Source organism: Sylvia atricapilla, chromosome 12 (genome assembly GCF_009819655.1).
Source record: "Sylvia atricapilla isolate bSylAtr1 chromosome 12, bSylAtr1.pri, whole genome shotgun sequence".
Taxonomy (NCBI): Eukaryota; Metazoa; Chordata; class Aves; order Passeriformes; family Sylviidae; genus Sylvia; species Sylvia atricapilla.
Genome location: NC_089151.1, coordinates 8,531,196 through 8,548,184, shown reverse-complemented (window position 1 = coordinate 8,548,184; position 16,989 = coordinate 8,531,196). Strand labels below are relative to the sequence as shown.

Below are 16,989 nucleotides of genomic sequence, written 5' to 3'. Positions count from 1 at the left end.
ATACTGGGAAGATAATGGGGTATCACAGTGAGACCGCATTTTTCTCTGTAAATGGTTCAAAACCCTGTACTTAGTTCTGTCAGGAACACAGTTGCTGTGGTTCTTCAGGAGAAGATGCACTGATAAAATATATTGTGGGTAATTCTATACTTAATACCTTCCTATATGCTTCTCATTAAACAGCCCAGCTATGTTGGTGAGGTGGGTCCTCCAGGTCGCAGCTCTTTGGACAGTGTGGAGATGGCATATGCTCGTCAGGTGAGTGGAAGTGGTGAAACTTAATTAAACACTGTTCTACATGGACAGAGATAGGGAAAATAGACTGGAGCTTAGTGTAAAAGATGATATGGTAGGTAAAACATGAAAATATCTGCCTAGAGATAAAATGCTATTGATAAACACATAAATCTTGATGTTTTTAGAAGCATACTCACCTGTTTGGTGTAGGATATTTTTTGTCCAAAAGAGATCCTGAGCATCATATATTGAGTGTAGAAAGCATTTGTGCTTGTAAAGTAAACTGAAATTAGGTTTTCAAAAGTTTTTTTTTTTTTTAGGATTTGTGTCAATGCATACTTGTTTACAAATGAAGGCTTTATATTCCCTTTATTTTCATATGTGGAAGATGATTTTTCTCGTGTATGTGTGTAGGAAAAAATATGCTGAAGTGTTAATCCTGATGTTTGTTGACTTGCATCCTATTTTAATGACATTGCTTCTGAGAAGCTTTAGTACATCAGCTATGAATTAATATGCCTGGTAGCATTAGACTCCCTCTGGAAATTTTCAGGGAAAACTGATAAACCTTTACATAACCAATTTGTTACTGTTGTTATTTGAGATTATCTGTTTACTAGCACTGTTGAGAACAAAATGAAAGAAAAGGACTTGATTTTTCAAAATGGAATATGTGAAACGACATTGCACACAATTACTGTTATTGTGTTCTTTGGCTCAGTCTGTGCTGAGGCAGGGAGCAGCTTGTGCATCTGTTTTCCTGCATCTGCATTCAGTTATGGTAACTGGGAAGAAACTTAATAGCAAAAGGTTCATGGTTGTGCTGATAAAGCATACATTTGATTTAGTGGCTGTTAATAGTTTGTTAATTTAGTTCATATCTACTGTAATACACCCACAGTAAAGGTGTTCTTTAAAGCATAATTGTCTGTGCTCTGAAGCCATCAGTGTTACTCCATGCTGGTTTTTGGCTATGGGAGGCCCAGTCTCTAACAGTCCTGGCTCTGGGTTAGCTGTGGAGTCATTGTGGGTGGTGGGCCCTTGTCAGGGTCACGGGCTGTGCCCAGACTGCTGCAATGTGCCCTGGAAATGTGGTGTTGTGACCAGGCTTCTGCTACCAAAACACTCGGTGCAGTCACTGCGTGCTCCCAACAAGGGCTCCAGAGAAGCTGGCCTGGCTGAGCCATGCTTATGTCAGCCTGCTGCAGTTCAAGAATAACCCAGTGTCAGCATTCTGTGTGCGGCTCCTGTGGCTTCAGTGAGGAATTGGAAGACCTGGAGGTCAGGCAGGAGACCTGGAGATCCATGCTGCTTCCATTTATGCGCAGCCGTGAGATGTGTTGTAATTACACTGAAGTGATTAATTGTTCTTTGTGAGTAGTTCAGACTGTCTCACAGGAACACAGTGACATCCACAGACAAGATTTCACTAAGGCTTCATTCTGTTTGCAGTCCTGAGCTCTACATCTTGTCTGCACCCTGGGCATGTTGTAGTACTGCTGCACGCCAAATGGAGTTAAAATACAATGGCATTGCCTTTCTAGTATTGAGAATTATTTTTGGACATACTGGAAGGTCTTTGGACTGAGAGTAGAATAAAGAACAGTAGACAGATCTCAGTTAAAATCAAGAGTTAAAACAGGGAGGTGTGTGTACACGTTTAAGAGCAGGCTCTAAAGGGTCAGATTTCTGTTCATTTCCCTGTGTCAGATTTCCCTGAATGCTGCCACAAACCAGCAAAATCCTGTTTCTTTCACATCAGCAGGTAGGAGGCTGCCATGCAGGGGAATATCACAGCCATCCATTTGTCAGGTCACTTCTGAATCTTTGTCCTCCAACAATTAGCTGCAATTAGTCTAACAGGACATTCAGCACAGTGCTCTGCCATGCAGAACCCCCAAACAGCTGGGCTGCTGCTGGCCTTCGGGCGGGCCTGGGGCTTTGAGGTGCTGTGCAAGCTTGGGTGATGCTGGTGCTCATTCCTCCACCATTGGGTTGGAAGTGGCTTATGTGGGAGAGAAGCAGAGGGACTTGCTGGGAACAGTTTTTGAAGCCTGATTTAGATTTTGCTGCTGTGGCTGGGGGTGGAGCAGAGCAGAATTTATATTGTTAAATGTGCTTACTTTAATTATGTTTTAGATTTATATTTATAATGAGAAGATAGTGAATGGACATCTGCAGCCTAACCTGGTGGACCTTTGTGCTGCTACTGCAGGCCTGGATGATAAGGTACTGCCAGTAAGTTAACATAAGGAAATGTATTTAAGCTGTTTTCAGGCTGTGATTAACAACCTGCTGACATCAGGGGGAAAAATACTGATATTGCCAAAAAAAATTGCATGGCTCCACAGAAAACACAGGGGCAATACCAGAATTTTCTCCAGTTCAGCAGGGCTCACCTGCAGTGAAGTTGGTCATGGTGAAAATTTCTTAACAGAGCGAGGAAGAAACGAACCTGGTGTCCCATCATAAGTGATAAGCTGTTGAGGGAAAAATTGCTTTTAATTTTAAATAGATTCTGCTGTCTTTGATTTACAAAATGTGGTCTCTTAATATCCTTTGAAGGTATATAGTTGAGGGTAAAGGGTCTTCAGTCAGACTCTGCTAGAGCTGAAACAGGCTCTCGTAGCAAAGCATAAAACCCTTAGGATTGCCTTTAAATCAATGATTTGCCTACTTTCTTTTTTTTCCTCTTCCTTTAATTGTGTTGCCTTGATCCATCCCAAAAAAGAAAACAAATGCACAAACCTTGGAGAAATGCCTGGAGGAGAATACTGCAGCAGGGTCAAGCTATGAAAAAACTCTGCAAATGGGGAGAGCAAAAAGCTGCTCAGAAGCTGAAGGGCAAACCCTTCCATTGGATCTGAATTACAGATGTGCATCTTCACTCTGAACAGCTCTGTTTGTTTTGCAAAGGCCAGCACAGGGAGTTTCAGTGTTCTTGGATGGCTTTGAAGCACTGAGATCAAAGAGCTGCCCTTGCCCAAGTGAACAGTGCTGTTAGTTCTCGTTATTTCGCCATTTCAGCAGGGACACCCTAGTCCTGTAAACACTGATATGATCTTGTCCTTGTGAATAAGCAGATCTGGATAGTTTTCAACCTTTATTTATAACAGAGCTTTTGTCCAAGTGATCAGTGTCCTTTTGATACTTCTTATCACAGCTGATCGCACAGCTTTCCAACAGCCTCCAAAGCCATTGCTTACATGGAAAGCTGATGATGCTGTGGTATATATTGAGTGGGAAGTGTGAACTAAAAATGAGCAAGAGACTGAGTACCAAGTACCCAGCCTAGTTTTGGAAATAGTTGTCAATTTCTGGGAACAATTGCAGGTACAACTTTCATAGCCATTTTCTTAAATAAAAACTGTGCAAAAAAGCCTGTGATATTTGAATTCCATGGGGCAGAAGCACCTTCATGGCTGTATCCAGTATCTCCATTACAAATCTAAACTGACACGAATTACTCTTGTGTTCTTATGCTTTTCTTGAGCATCAAAACACAATGTAGCTCAAAACAGTGTTGCTTGTTCATCTCTGTACTAATCGCTGAGGCACGGAAAAACTTTTTTACAGAACATCTCCGAGATGTGGGCCATGGTGAAACAAATGACCGACGTCACCCTGGTTCCTGCCAGCGATGCCCTGAAGGTCCGGACCAACATGGAGGTGCGCATGGAGTTCGTGAGGCACGCTCTGCACTACCTGGAGGAAAGGTCAGATGGGTGCTCTGAGTACAGATTGCTACACTTCCCTAATAATAAGCCAGAATGACTTTGTAGTGCACTTAAAGAGTCAGCTACCTTGTGCTGCCACAGACGTGTCTCTTGCCTGTCTTTTTTATTGTGCAGGGCTTAGAGCAGCCACTTAAATAAAAAACTGTTCTAATTTAACAGTGTTCTAGTTTAAAAGGCCTTGAATCCGTGGGGAGGTTGTTTAAAAGATGCGAAGACTTTTCTTCTTTCTTCTGTGTTGCTTATAAATATTCTATATATGTATGGTGATATGTGAGGGTTTTTCACTTGAGTAAAATGATCTATTTATCTTCTGCAAAAGAATGTCCTCTGTTTTATATGCTCCCCTTCTGATTGCTGTCAGCAGCCCGTGAGAACAGCATGGGGACAAACCTGGTGCAGTGAGTCAAGTTCTGATCGTTTCATTTCTACACTGAAAAGATTTTTGAAAATGTGAAGAAGCTGAAGTTAATACATGTAGCAGTGATTTACAGACAGTAGAAAGTGGTTTCCCGTGTGTATTAGCGAGTACCATGGGGGCCTAAGCTCCTTGGCCAATAGAGTTCTCAGAGAGCTGCAGGCTGTAAAGCTTTGCCCAAAGCCAAATGCCCATTCACTGCACATGTGGATGGATATTGCAGTGTCTCTTTTCTAGTAGCTGCAATGTGATGCAAACAGGCTCTTCCAGCCCACACAAGCAATAACTGCAGGGTGGTATGTGGGCATTTGTTAGGGACATAGGTTGCATCAGAGCATGGAAAGCGCTGTGCTCTGACACAGCACTGTAGGAAGAGATTCTCTCACCTCCTGGCAGAGCCTCTTCCTGGCCCTGACGGTTGTCACACCCCATCAGCACTTGGTGTCACCCGGGGATGGTGGCGGCTGCTGCCTGTGCACAGAGGAGCTGACACATCAGAAGGATCTTCTGTTCCCAGTTCCTCAGTCTCAGCAGAGTGCGATGAGCCAGTGACTCTTAACCTGAATTGCCACATATCCAACTTGCTGAATTCTTACAGTGCCATTAATTGCTAACTGAAGATAGGAGTTAGTTATATGTAGTACTTCCCCCATGCTCCCAACTGTGGAGATCAGGCCTCTCAGGCTTAGTTTTTGTTGGGTTTTTTTAATGAAAAAACCACCGTGCCTTGCTTCATAGCTTTTCTTCCCTGGTGGGACTTGGCTAATACTCGTGTTTCCATGCCTCACCAGCCCCTCACTCCTATACAGAAGAGATGTAATGCCACTTACAGCTGTTCATACATTAGTTCCTTTGTAACAACTGTGGTCTTAAGCCCTGAGGAGTATGCACTTGCCTCAGCCATAATTCTGTTTATCACACTACTCTGATACCTGATTATATAGTATTTCAGATTTCTGATAGTGCACGAGTCTAACATGCTGCAGAGAAAGAAAAAGAACTTAATGTCATTTGTTGATGCTGCTTACTTAAGTCTTCCTTCAGTGTACAAATTTTTTGAGACTCCTGCTTCTAAACATGAGTATTTGACAAATTGATCTGCCTTGATTAAATGCTTTGATGGGTGATTTTAAATAATTTTCTTGAAACTGCCTTGTTGTATAATTATCGGTTATATTTCTCTAAATTTCCTTTTTCTCTGGGATTTCCTTCTGGTGAGTCCATAGCCCTAAGGCTGATATTTTTCCATAGAGCAGGAAGGAGAGACAGAGTCATCTATGGTATTTAATGGTCCTTTCGTGATAGGAATGAGAATTAAAGTATTAGGGTAGAAAGGCTTTTTGCCAGTTATGTTTGTGACCTTAGCCTTGTATAACAAGAATCTAATAACAGGAACTTATAATTGAGAGTTAAACCTGGAGCAGTCCACCACAGACTCCAAACACGGTGTCTTCTGAGACCACTAAATACAAGGATCTTCCTAAACTGACCAAAATTTGTGCTTCATTTTGTTGTAATGATAATGTTTGATCAAGTTATTTTCCATTAAATTGTTTATTCTGTCAGATCTGAAAGGCAGTGGATGTTTTTGTGGCAGATGTGTCTCAGTTTGTTCATGTTTGTTTGGCTTGTGTTGTTTTTCAGTTACAAAAATTACACTTTTGTGACCGTCTTTGGAAACTTGCACCAGGCTCAGCTGGGTGGAGTCCCAGGCACCTACCAACTGGTCCGCAGCTTCTTGAACATCAAACTCCCAGCATCTGTCCCTGGTCTGCAGGTATGGCCAGCACTGTCAGCCAGGGAGCCAAAATAACAACACAAATCTGTGCACCCACCCCAGTGCAGCCTCCAGTGACTTTTCTACTGTTTGAGCTGCTCTTAGGGCAGCAGGCTCTCACTCCTTCTCTAGAATTCTTCACTAGGAAAACAGGAGATAGCAGACAAAATCACTCTTGAGTTCAGACCTAGTCCCAAAGCATAGTGAATGATCAGTAACTGGAGTTCTAATTCTAGAAATTATGGTGTCTTCTTGTCATCATCTTAGAAATCAACAAGCAAGAATTGAAATGCACTGTGATGCTTCAAAAAAGGAGTAACTTAATCTCCCTCTCCCCACATGCAGCCTTCTTACCTGCATGTAGTAAAAAGTGCATAGCTGTGCATGTACAAAATTATCAGATAGGCAGTCCAGGTTGAAAAATTAAATATGAAAGGTAAATGAAGAAATAATAAATTATAGCATTGGAGAGCCCACAGCTAAGACTAGCTGTCTTTTACCTGCTGAGATCAGTGATTAGATTGATATCTTTCTGTTTCACTGAAAATGTTTTTAATACCTCAGTGGCCTAATCCAGATCAATCTCCTGTGTGGGGAGGATAAAATATGCTAATTCTGGGATTCTCAGAACCTCCCTCAGAATTGAAATCTGGGCAAGCAGAAGAGAATCACACCTGTAACTGCTGAGATGAGCAGAGCTTTGCCAGGATTTAACCCTCATGACCTCTGGCTTCTGTAACAAACAGATTTTTTTTACCAGATGACTGTGGGTGTAAGGGCAGAAATAATGGAAGAGGCAAAGGATAAAGAAAAATCATTCAAATATGTTGCCTTTAAGAAAAAATTATGTCCTACTTCCTTTTCAGGATGGTGAGGTGGAGGGCCATCCTGTGTGGGCACTGATTTACTACTGCATGCGCTGCGGAGATCTGACTGCAGCCATGCACGTGGTGAAACGGGCACAGCACCAGCTGGGAGAGTTCAAAACCTGGTTCCAGGAGTACATGCACAGTAAAGACAGAAGGTAATTGGGAACTAGGAAGGGTCTTTGTGAGGGGTGGGAATTGCTGCAGGGTAGTGAAATTATCAGTGGCTGGGTAGAAATACAAAAAGCTCATGTCTCTTCTGGTGATGATGGCTGCCTAATGTTTATATTACCTACTTAAATTACATGTAGAAGTTTGCATATTTTAATTTGTGGCTTTGAAGCTGAGAAATCTCAACAGAGAAAGAGTTGTTTGAAAATACTCAAAAATTTACATTTCAAAAATAATACAGTGTGGTGTAGCTTTACTTTTTTACAGAAGGATAAGCACAGTGTCACAGTGGGATATGGCATACAGTAGATCAGATTTAAGCTGCTGTCATGAGTCCTGTATCTTTTTATTTCCCCTGTTGCTTATTTTAGCTGAATTTCCTTTGGGGAACACTTCTTACTACACCTGTTTTCATAAGAGTGCTACACAGGGAAAGCAAGCAGTGTTTGCTAGAGGCCTTTAGAGGCCTCACTCTCACATCTTTCTTGTGTTTATTCTCCTCTTCCAGTTTTTGCTGTCCCGCACTAGACAGAGGCCATTGGCCAAACTGCTGCTGCTGTGGTTGCAAAGTGGTTGAGTTAGTGCACCCAAAGTTGTGCTCTGAACTCCACAGTGGGTTTTTTTTTTTTTCATCTTTCCACTTGCAGTGAATTTCAAAAAAACCCAAAAACCAACAAAACCCAAACCAAAAAACCAACAAACAAACAAATAAAAAACAACTAACCAAGCTAACAAAATTAACTGAAAGGATAAAAGTCCAAGTGCCATTTACAGTGTATGGTATCCCATGGTATTCTTCTATAAAGAAGAGAGAGTATCTAGGAGTGCTCATTGTATCAAGGTTGTTGCAGAAACCTTGTTGAAGGTACTGTCATTGTTTTCATTTCAAACACTTTTATGATCTACAACATAATAGATTTGTTTTTATTACAGCTATGAAAAAGTGCTCTGCCTACAGATTTGACAAACAATGCCTTAGTCTAGGAGAACACTTTATTGATTAAATTCTGTAAAATCCTCAACAAGACGTTGCAAAAAAAGAGTGACAAAGAACATTATGACTGTGGTTGATAATGATGAAAATGTCTCTTAAAAGACCTCATGGTACAATGACCTACTCATTTGTTAGTTACTAACCCAGGCTTCCATGTTGTGAGCTCTCTTTTTCTGAAATGATGCATAGCAGAGTCAGATAAAAATAGCTCATCTGCCATAGTATTAATGTACCCCTGAAGAGACTGTCATATGTGGTCTCTTTCCCTGCAGTGAGCATTTGAAGATGATCTTCCATAGCTTTAATTACGTGTTTAAATTCACATGTGCAAAATTTTTACCTACAGTTATGAACAGGAAGTGCAAGAAGTACTGGCCAGTGTTTTATGCTTCATTATACCTTTGCTGTGGATATGCACCTATTTACCTTTATTTGTACCCCAGTTTCCTCATACAGGGAAAATGGGTTTCATGTCTTTTCCTTCAATCTGTTCTTTTCCTTAGACTGTCTCCTGCCACAGAAAATAAACTGCGTCTTCATTACAGACGAGCTCTGAGAAATAACACTGACCCCTACAAAAGAGCTGTTTATTGTATTATTGGTCGTTGTGACATTACAGACAACCAGAGTGAAGTTGCTGATAAAACAGAAGATTATCTTTGGCTAAAAGTAAGTCTGGTGTTGGGGTTGTGGTGTTCGGCTTTTCTTTTTGTAAGAACAGCTCTAAATGGTACCACATTTTTCCACTGCTCTTCTACCTTTTCTACTTCTAGATCTGGTGTTTTGCATCAATGCAGTGCATGTGACCTGACCTTGAAGATAATGCAGGGCTGGGAACCCAAATCCCAGAGCTGTTCTGTTACTCTCTGTGCTATCAGGTGTTAGTTTGGGTACAGTTGTCTTTGCAAGTGTCATGTTCTTCATTTGACACTGATCTCTGTCAGTTGTTTTTACAAGTAGTATTAGCTTGCTATAGTGAGGAGTTTTTGAATTCTCCTTCCTGCATGGGTGTCTGAAATGTCAATGTGAATTGACCAAAGACAATACTGTCAATGTCTCTGAAGTCCTTACAGTTTTGGTGAGGGCAGGGTAGATACTGGTTGGTACCTGTTTCTCCCTTTTATCAGAAAAAAGGTGGTAAAATGATGTATTTGTTAATATTGTATTTGTGGCAAAAAATGCTGCTTGAGAGTGTTCAGAGTCTTAACATCAGAGTTTGCTGGCAGGGATGGAGATGGAACCCTGGGGTTATATCTGCATGGATTTCAGCTCTTGCTGCATTAGAAATCTTTGCTTCCCAGCAATGGATGGAGCTGATGTTGTGGCTAGATGCAGTTTCTACTCAGTTGGTCAAATCCTCGGAGGGGCTTAGATGGAATGAATATCTTCTAAGTGCATTTCCTGTGCAAGGGACAATATCTGTGCTTCCTCTTTTTTGGATGTGCTTTTTAGCTGAACCAAGTGTGTTTCGATGATGGTGGCACGAGCTCCCCACAGGACCGGCTAACGTTATCACAGTTCCAGAAGCAGCTGCTGGAAGACTATGGTGAGAAACCACAGAGTGATGTCTTGCTTGGGGCTCTGCTTTTCTGCTGAGAACAGTTCCCAGTTGTTATTACACAAAGCCCAGACTGCACAAAAACCCTGCCGCTCTCCACTAGTGACAGGCATCTTCAGGGTGTCCATGGACAGCCTGCTTCTCACTCTGGAGTTATGGCAGACTTCAGTGAGGCATGATGAATGAATCCCATGTTTTCCCAGCAGTCCAGAGAGTGAATACTCATCTGCGAACAACACTACTGCAGTTTTTCATTTTTCCATTAATTGTGGGTTGCTTTCTCTCACCATAAATATGCAAAAGTCCTTTAGCAGAACTTCCAGTTTTGGGAATACAGAACAGAAAAGCAGTCATTACCTAATGTAAGCATGTATTTCCAGGATTTTCTTCTGTGTGCATCTGGTGTTCATCTTTTCCCTTACCTTAGTGTTTCAGGGAAATTTCTGGGGACCAAAGTCATAGTTCCTTCCACTTCAGAAGGTTTTAAGAACATCCATAGAATACATTTTCCTGTAATCGTCTTCCAGTCAATCAAAATTAAGTCACTTGGAACTGTACAAAACATACCAAATTTCATTCTCCACAGCCTTCTAGTTTGTAGTATCACTCTCACTCAGATAAAAATGTGTGGAAAAGAAAAATAATAAGCTACTGTTGGTGTCACTGAGTAGGAAAATCCAGGGTTTTAACATTATTTGTACCATTTGGCGTAAGTATAAATGAAGACAAAAAGTTGTGGTCTTTAGAGAATCTGTCAGAGGTGATGGTTTATTGTCTGAAAAGAACAAAGGAAGTTTTCTGAGTAATGGTTTATTCTGTTTCACTTTTTGAATATGTCTTTATACTGTGGTCCTTTGTGATAAATCTGCAGCAGCATAGTTGTAGGTGAGCCACTGATGTGTGGTTAGGAATTCAGTTTTGTGTACTGTGTTTATTTCAGCTGGCACCTAATAAAAAGTAACGATGCACTTTGACAGGAAGCATCCCTTGTCAGTCATCTCTGGTTGCAAAATCATGAAAATGATGTGAAAATGCTACGTGTTGTGGTTTTTTTTCAGGTGAATCACATTTTGCGGTGAACCAGCCACCTTTCCTCTACTTCCAAGTGTTGTTCTTGACAGCACAGTTTGAAGCTGCAATTGCATTTCTTTTCCGGACAGAGCGCTTGCGCTGTCATGCTGTTCATGTTGCTTTGGTCCTGTTTGAGTTAAAATTGCTCCTGAAAGCATCTGGGCAGAGTGCACAGCTATGTAAGTCCTATTTACTTCACAGTAAAGGAATATTTTCCTACCCCTCAGAGTACCCTCTAGAAACTGCAGATCTATGTGATTGATTGAAGATTTAGCAGAACAACCTCATAAAAGTTAATTGTTTTAGTTGCATTAGAGCTCTGGATCATGGTTCTGACTAATATGAGTTGAAGATCAGCATTTTCCTGGCATTAGATTCTCTGACAGTGCTGTTTCTGACATTGCAGTAAGCCATGAAGCTGGTGACCCTCCTGGTGTCAGACGTTTAAATTTTGTGCGCCTTTTGATGCTTTACACCCGTAAGTTTGAATCAACAGATCCAAGGGAAGCTCTGCAGTACTTTTACTTTCTCAGGTAGGAGCTAATATATGTCTTCAGATTTTCTCCTAGTTACAATTGTTTCATTATTCTTATCTGGAAGGTTCTCAGAAACAGAAGTCCCTTCCTCCCTCTTTCTTTTATAGGAACGAGAAGGACAGCCAAGGAGAGAATATGTTCTTGCGCTGCGTTAGCGAAATAGTAATTGAAAGCAGAGAGGTGCGTTTTGGCCATGTTTTGCCTTCAACTGAAATTCATTTCTTCATTGAAATCTTTATTAGAACAGTGTTAGAGTTGCCTAGTCTTTCTGCCTCATGCAGACTAAGACAACAGAAGGTCTTGCAATGGCCTTATGTTTAAGACATTTAATCATGTCATTTTCTCTGTTATTTAGTTACAAACACTTTTGACATTGGTCACTGTTTTTCATTCCATGACTGTACTTAATAAATATGCTATGATATATGTGCAATTCATCTCTCTATTTTTGTTTTCTTTTTTTTTCTTACTTTACATCTATGTGGATATAGTTTGATATGATTCTTGGAAAGCTGGAAAAGGATGGAAGTAGGAAGGTGAGTTCACAATTTATATTTTACATTAAAAGTACAACCTATGTATGATTTCCAAAGTAGTCATGAGGCTATTTGGCTTCTCTTTGTTTTTCACTAATTGAATTATTACTGTGTTTGAATACATTCAAGTTCTCCCAGTATGAGATCCTTTTACAGAATAATCTGTGACCTGCCCTAACAAAAGGCAGGTCAGAAACTGCTGACCAAACTATGTTCCTCTAGACAGCTGGTGTAACTGAAGAAGCAAATGGCATCAGTAACTTTAGTGAGGTCAGAATTTCGACTTCCCAGTAGGAAATGGAGTTTAGTTTAGGCGAGTGTGTGAGAGTGTTCTGTTAACCAAGGTGTGCATGTGAAAATGATTTATGACATCCTCATTCGCCTCACAGAAGAAATGAATTGCAGTCCTTCAAAAATCCTCGTAACTAAAGGAGCAAGGACTAACAGACCACAAGCATAGCCACAGCTGCTCTGACCTTCATACAGGTGAGAGTAAGTATTGGATCAAAGTTCAGCCATTTTTAGATGTGATGGATCTTACTCCAGTGCAAAAGCAGTTTCATAATAGTAAAATGTAAGATTGCACAGTCAGAAGATAAAGGAAACCTTAAGGTTTTCCCTGGAAACAGGAGAGTGCATGCAAATGATGAAAATTTTAGATCACCAATGAAGTTTTTCTGTTTGCTGTGACAACTTTGGAAGATTCCTGTGTAAAACAGACTGCCGAATCATTGCATTTTAATTTTAAGATTAGTGCTCATACTGCTGTCAGAAATAGGGGGGAAAGTTATTTCTGGCAGGAATTTCCTTTAGATGTCTTTATTTTGTCATTTCAAAAGCAGTGAGAATGCATACAGGAGAGCAAGATAACTTCATGATCTTTACAAATATTTTATTGTTTTGCATTTTCTTTTATGTGAAACCAACAATCTTAAGTTTAAAATAAATTCTTCTAGATGATATAGTCTTATTTTTGAATCCTCAACTACAGTAATTTCCAGATATTCTTGACTCTATAATCTCTTTTATTCTATGTGTTTATTATTTGTTTTAAAATTCTTGTTGCCTTTTCATTTATCTGTGTGATATTTCACTCACAATCTGTCATGCCAGTATAAACAAACTGCATCCCTGGAGCCCCTGAAATGCTCTATGCTGAAGTCTTTTGTGTTTTCTTCTCTGTGTCATCAGCAATTAACAGCTCAAACTCTGAGTTATTTTATCTGGGTCATTTTGAATGAATTAGAGACCAAGGATGTCTCAGTGCTGACTCCATTTAGGAGAGAGTCCCTCTTGCAAAAGAGCTCATTCTATTTTTAATGTCTCACTTTTGCACATTCCCATGGAAATGTACAGGCCATTCCAATCATAAGCCAGCATGTAAAATATTCATTGCCTTGACAGAATATTCTGGTGTGTTTGAGCCTTCTGATTCTTCTTTTGATTTTTGTATCATCTCTTTAGCCTGGAGTGATAGACAAGTTTACAAGTGACACAAAATCCATTATTAACAAAGTTGCTTCTGCAGCAGAAAATAAAGGATTGTTTGAAGAAGCTGCAAAACTCTATGACCTTGCAAAGGTATGTCTTGTGTGCTGCCTTAAGTATGTACTTGGCTCACCTTTTTCCTTTCCAAACATTCTGCCTGTGATTAGGAGGTTAAATTTCATCTCAGAGATTGAATTGCCCTTATTCAAGCAGCTTATTTCTGCTGCTGGAAGAACAGAGCCACAGACTGCATGAAGAGATGATTTAGTTAGCAAATCCAGATGGATTGTGCTCCAGGGATTCTAATTTAGGACATTGTGGCTCCTGATCAATGTGCTCTTTTGAAGAGAGTGCCCCACGCATGATTTAATTCTGTCTAGTGCAGTTATTTACCTGGAGTGTACTCTTCCAGTTTCATAGACGTTAAACTGAAGTCTAAAATACTTAGTCTTTATACTGAGTGCTCTTGTTTCTTTATAAAATAGAAGTGGATACAACCATAACCACTGTTGTAGTGAAAAACTAGGGGGAAATGCCTTTTCCTGTGACCCAGCATCATTATGTTGCTTATAGCTAGTATGATCTTGGCTCTTCATGGGAGGGAAGTGGCTCTGGGCTCGCAGGAGACACCATGGCATGAGACTTTTCTGCTTTTTCAATGAGATTAAGACACCATGTTCCATCATGCTCCTTTTATTTGTGTAACTTTAATGCCAACAGAACCCTGACAAAGTTTTAGAGCTGATGAACAAGCTCCTTAGTCCAGTTGTTCCCCAGATCAGCACTCCCCAGTCAAACAAGGAGCGGTTGAAGAACATGGCCCATTCCATTGCTGAGAGGTAAGACTCAAGTGAGGGCAGGACTGGGTGATTCACCTTGGGACTGTCAGTGCTGTGGGTGTTAGTTCCTGACGTTGTTTCTGCAGGCTGGACTGTGGCATCCACTGCAGTGTATTTAGAAAGACAGAGAAGAGGTCAGAATTTACCCTGTCCTGCTTGTGATGGCTTGCAGTACTGAAACCAGAAATCTTCAGGGGCAGGTCAGGTAAATTTGGCAAGAAGTTTTATCTGTAGGTGAATCAGGATTGCCAGCTGGAGATAGAGCCTGTTAAGGAGCAATAAATATAATGAATTGAATGTTTTATATTGACTTCAAAGCAAAATATTGTAACAGTCACTGAGTCGTTGCATGCAATTCACTTGTTTGAAATTGCTATGAACGCAGTAATTCTGAGTTATAACAATAGTTCAGTAGCTGTCTGAAAACTGCTGATTTAATGAAAACTAAAAAGGGAGTATTTAAGATGAGCTGTGTATGGCTAATGCAAGCAGTGGGCCACATTTCCACAGCCTGTTACATTAGCCAAGTACTGTGTGGTGTCCAGAAAAGAAAGGAAGCAACTGTAAGGAGTGTCCCGTGCTGTATACTAATTAGGGTATGTGCTTGAGAGACATCAGTGCTCAAGACTTACTAGCAGCTAGAAGTTAGGAATAACTTGATTCTGAGAAGCTGTAATTGAAAAATATGTCCATGATTTTTTAAAATCATCATCTTTTGGTGCATCTTGGCACGGTGACTGCCAGGGACAATAGCTGTATTTTACTAGAGCAAAATGTGGATACCTATGAGAAATGCCTCACTGGTTTTTATCAACCGTTGAGCTGCAGAGAGAATAAAAATAAACCAAGCCCATTTGCTGGCACTTTGAAATTGGGAAGACAAATACAGAAATGTATTGATTTCCATCAGAGGCCTTTGCCATTCTTCTTTTACAAGTGGCATTTGCCAGTCACTCCTTCTGGTCAGCCTTTCCTTCATTTAGGCAGACTGGGATCAAATTAAAATTGTTGCCATATTGACTTAGTGAGAGACTGATTTGGTGGCAGACATTAAAAAGAATTAAATCTATGCCTTGAGTTAAAGCTTCAGCAAAGGCTGTAATGGGCTTTTTTGGTTTGCTACATGCTTTGATCTGTCTAAAAGCACTAAATACTACTGTGAAATAATGCCACTTCACAGCTGCAAATCTGGGTAGTTGCAAAGCCAGAGCAATTCTGACTAGTACATCTTCTTGCCAGTTGAATGTAAGACAGGGCTTTTCCTTGTGTACTGTCCTGATGACAGTGCTGTAGGCGTGCAGCATTCCTCCTGTGTGTTCTTGTGATGCTTTTGGAACGGGGAGAGACACCCAGCAAAATGGTCAAGAGGCTACACAGCTCATCTGCAGCACCACTCTTGGGGAAACAGCTGCTTTGTGCCCTCATGCAGTTAGGTGTGAGAGCAGGCAGCCCTCCAACTCATGCTATAGCCAGTGTAGCTCCTGAGAGCGTGCAGGAGTTCTTAATCCATCTTTTAAGTCTTAACTTCTTGCCTGAAGCAGGCAGTCGTGCTGGAGGATTGTCTGCTGTAAAACCGCGTGTTAAACGTGCTTTTACAGAGCTTGCCTTGCAGGTCTCTGCTGCCTGGCACTGTTTCCCCATGAATGTGGGAAATGTAAACACTTTAAAGGAAACAAATTCTGGATTTGATGCAAAACTGGAAGTGATTAACAGTGGTTTCAAAAAGCCACAGCCTGTGAAAATTCCGCCTCCTGGTTAAGGAAAATGAAAGCTGTGTTTTGTTAAATGCTCTCTGTCCTTGAGTTTGATGTCTCCACTTCCAAGAATTGCAAGGACACAATTATAAACGGTTGCCATTTTGCACAATAAAATTGTAACACAATTTCTTTCAGGTACAAAGCGCAGGGGATAAGTGCAAAGAAGTCCATTGACTCCACGTTCTACCTTCTGCTAGACTTAATCACATTTTTTGATGAATATCATGCTGGTCACGTTGACAGGGCCTTTGATGTAAGTTTCAAGAGTTCTGTTTGAAGTGTAGCCTTCCTAATGCCCTTGAAAGCCCCGAATGTCTCAAATAATATCACTTTAAAAATTATATTTAATGAGTTAGAAGGGACTGCAATGTTACAGGAATTTAGAAAGGTGTTTCTTCCCTGTTGCTTGATAAACAGGATGATCTTCCTGGAGCTTTTTTGTAGACATTGAACAAAATATTCCTGTTGCTCAACAAAGTGAGGAGATAAACCAGTCAATGACAATGAAATTATTTCTCTTGAATGGAAACAAAAGCATTTCATTAACACTTCAAAAACACACTTTATTACTATATGGTACATCGAATGCTGATTATCTGTCCTGATTCCTGCATTTCTTTTTGAAGATTATTGAACGCCTGAAGCTTGTACCTCTTAGCCAAGATTGCGTCAAGGAGAGAGTCGCTGCCTTCCGAAATTTTAGTGATGAAGTAAGTAATATCTTGGGTTTAGCTTCCTAGAGCCTTTTGCTTTGTTAAAAGGATCCTAAAACCTTGTCATCTTATCATTCTTATTCTTTAGCGGAGAAAAAGGATGAGATTATTTTGATTTTATACAAGTAGACTCTTGGCTTGCAACGTTTTCTTCTTAATGCTGCTCTTTTGAGCGCTAGAATTCACTACCCAGAAATCCTGTCTCCATTTTGAAGAAGGTATCTGCAGATATGAGCCTCCCTGAGCTTACTGAGTTTCATTCAAGAATTCAGAATACTGAAAACTTTTAACTTG

General features: G+C 40.5%; 1 protein-coding gene across 2 annotated transcripts in view; it reads left to right on the top strand.

Moving 5' to 3' along the window:
• NUP93 (nucleoporin 93) overlaps nt 1-16,989 on the top strand; it is a 78,029-nt gene that overhangs the window by 55,244 nt on the left and 5,796 nt on the right. For both annotated transcript variants that reach the window (XM_066327790.1, XM_066327791.1), the window contains exons 6-20: nt 184-258; nt 2,377-2,466; nt 3,814-3,953; nt 6,034-6,166; nt 7,033-7,190; nt 8,701-8,866; nt 9,650-9,743; nt 10,814-11,005; nt 11,233-11,359; nt 11,470-11,542; nt 11,854-11,898; nt 13,363-13,479; nt 14,107-14,225; nt 16,118-16,235; nt 16,609-16,692. In XM_066327790.1, the coding sequence (XP_066183887.1) occupies nt 184-258; nt 2,377-2,466; nt 3,814-3,953; nt 6,034-6,166; nt 7,033-7,190; nt 8,701-8,866; nt 9,650-9,743; nt 10,814-11,005; nt 11,233-11,359; nt 11,470-11,542; nt 11,854-11,898; nt 13,363-13,479; nt 14,107-14,225; nt 16,118-16,235; nt 16,609-16,692 (1,731 nt within the window). The remainder of the gene's footprint in view (nt 1-183; nt 259-2,376; nt 2,467-3,813; nt 3,954-6,033; nt 6,167-7,032; nt 7,191-8,700; nt 8,867-9,649; nt 9,744-10,813; nt 11,006-11,232; nt 11,360-11,469; nt 11,543-11,853; nt 11,899-13,362; nt 13,480-14,106; nt 14,226-16,117; nt 16,236-16,608; nt 16,693-16,989) is intronic.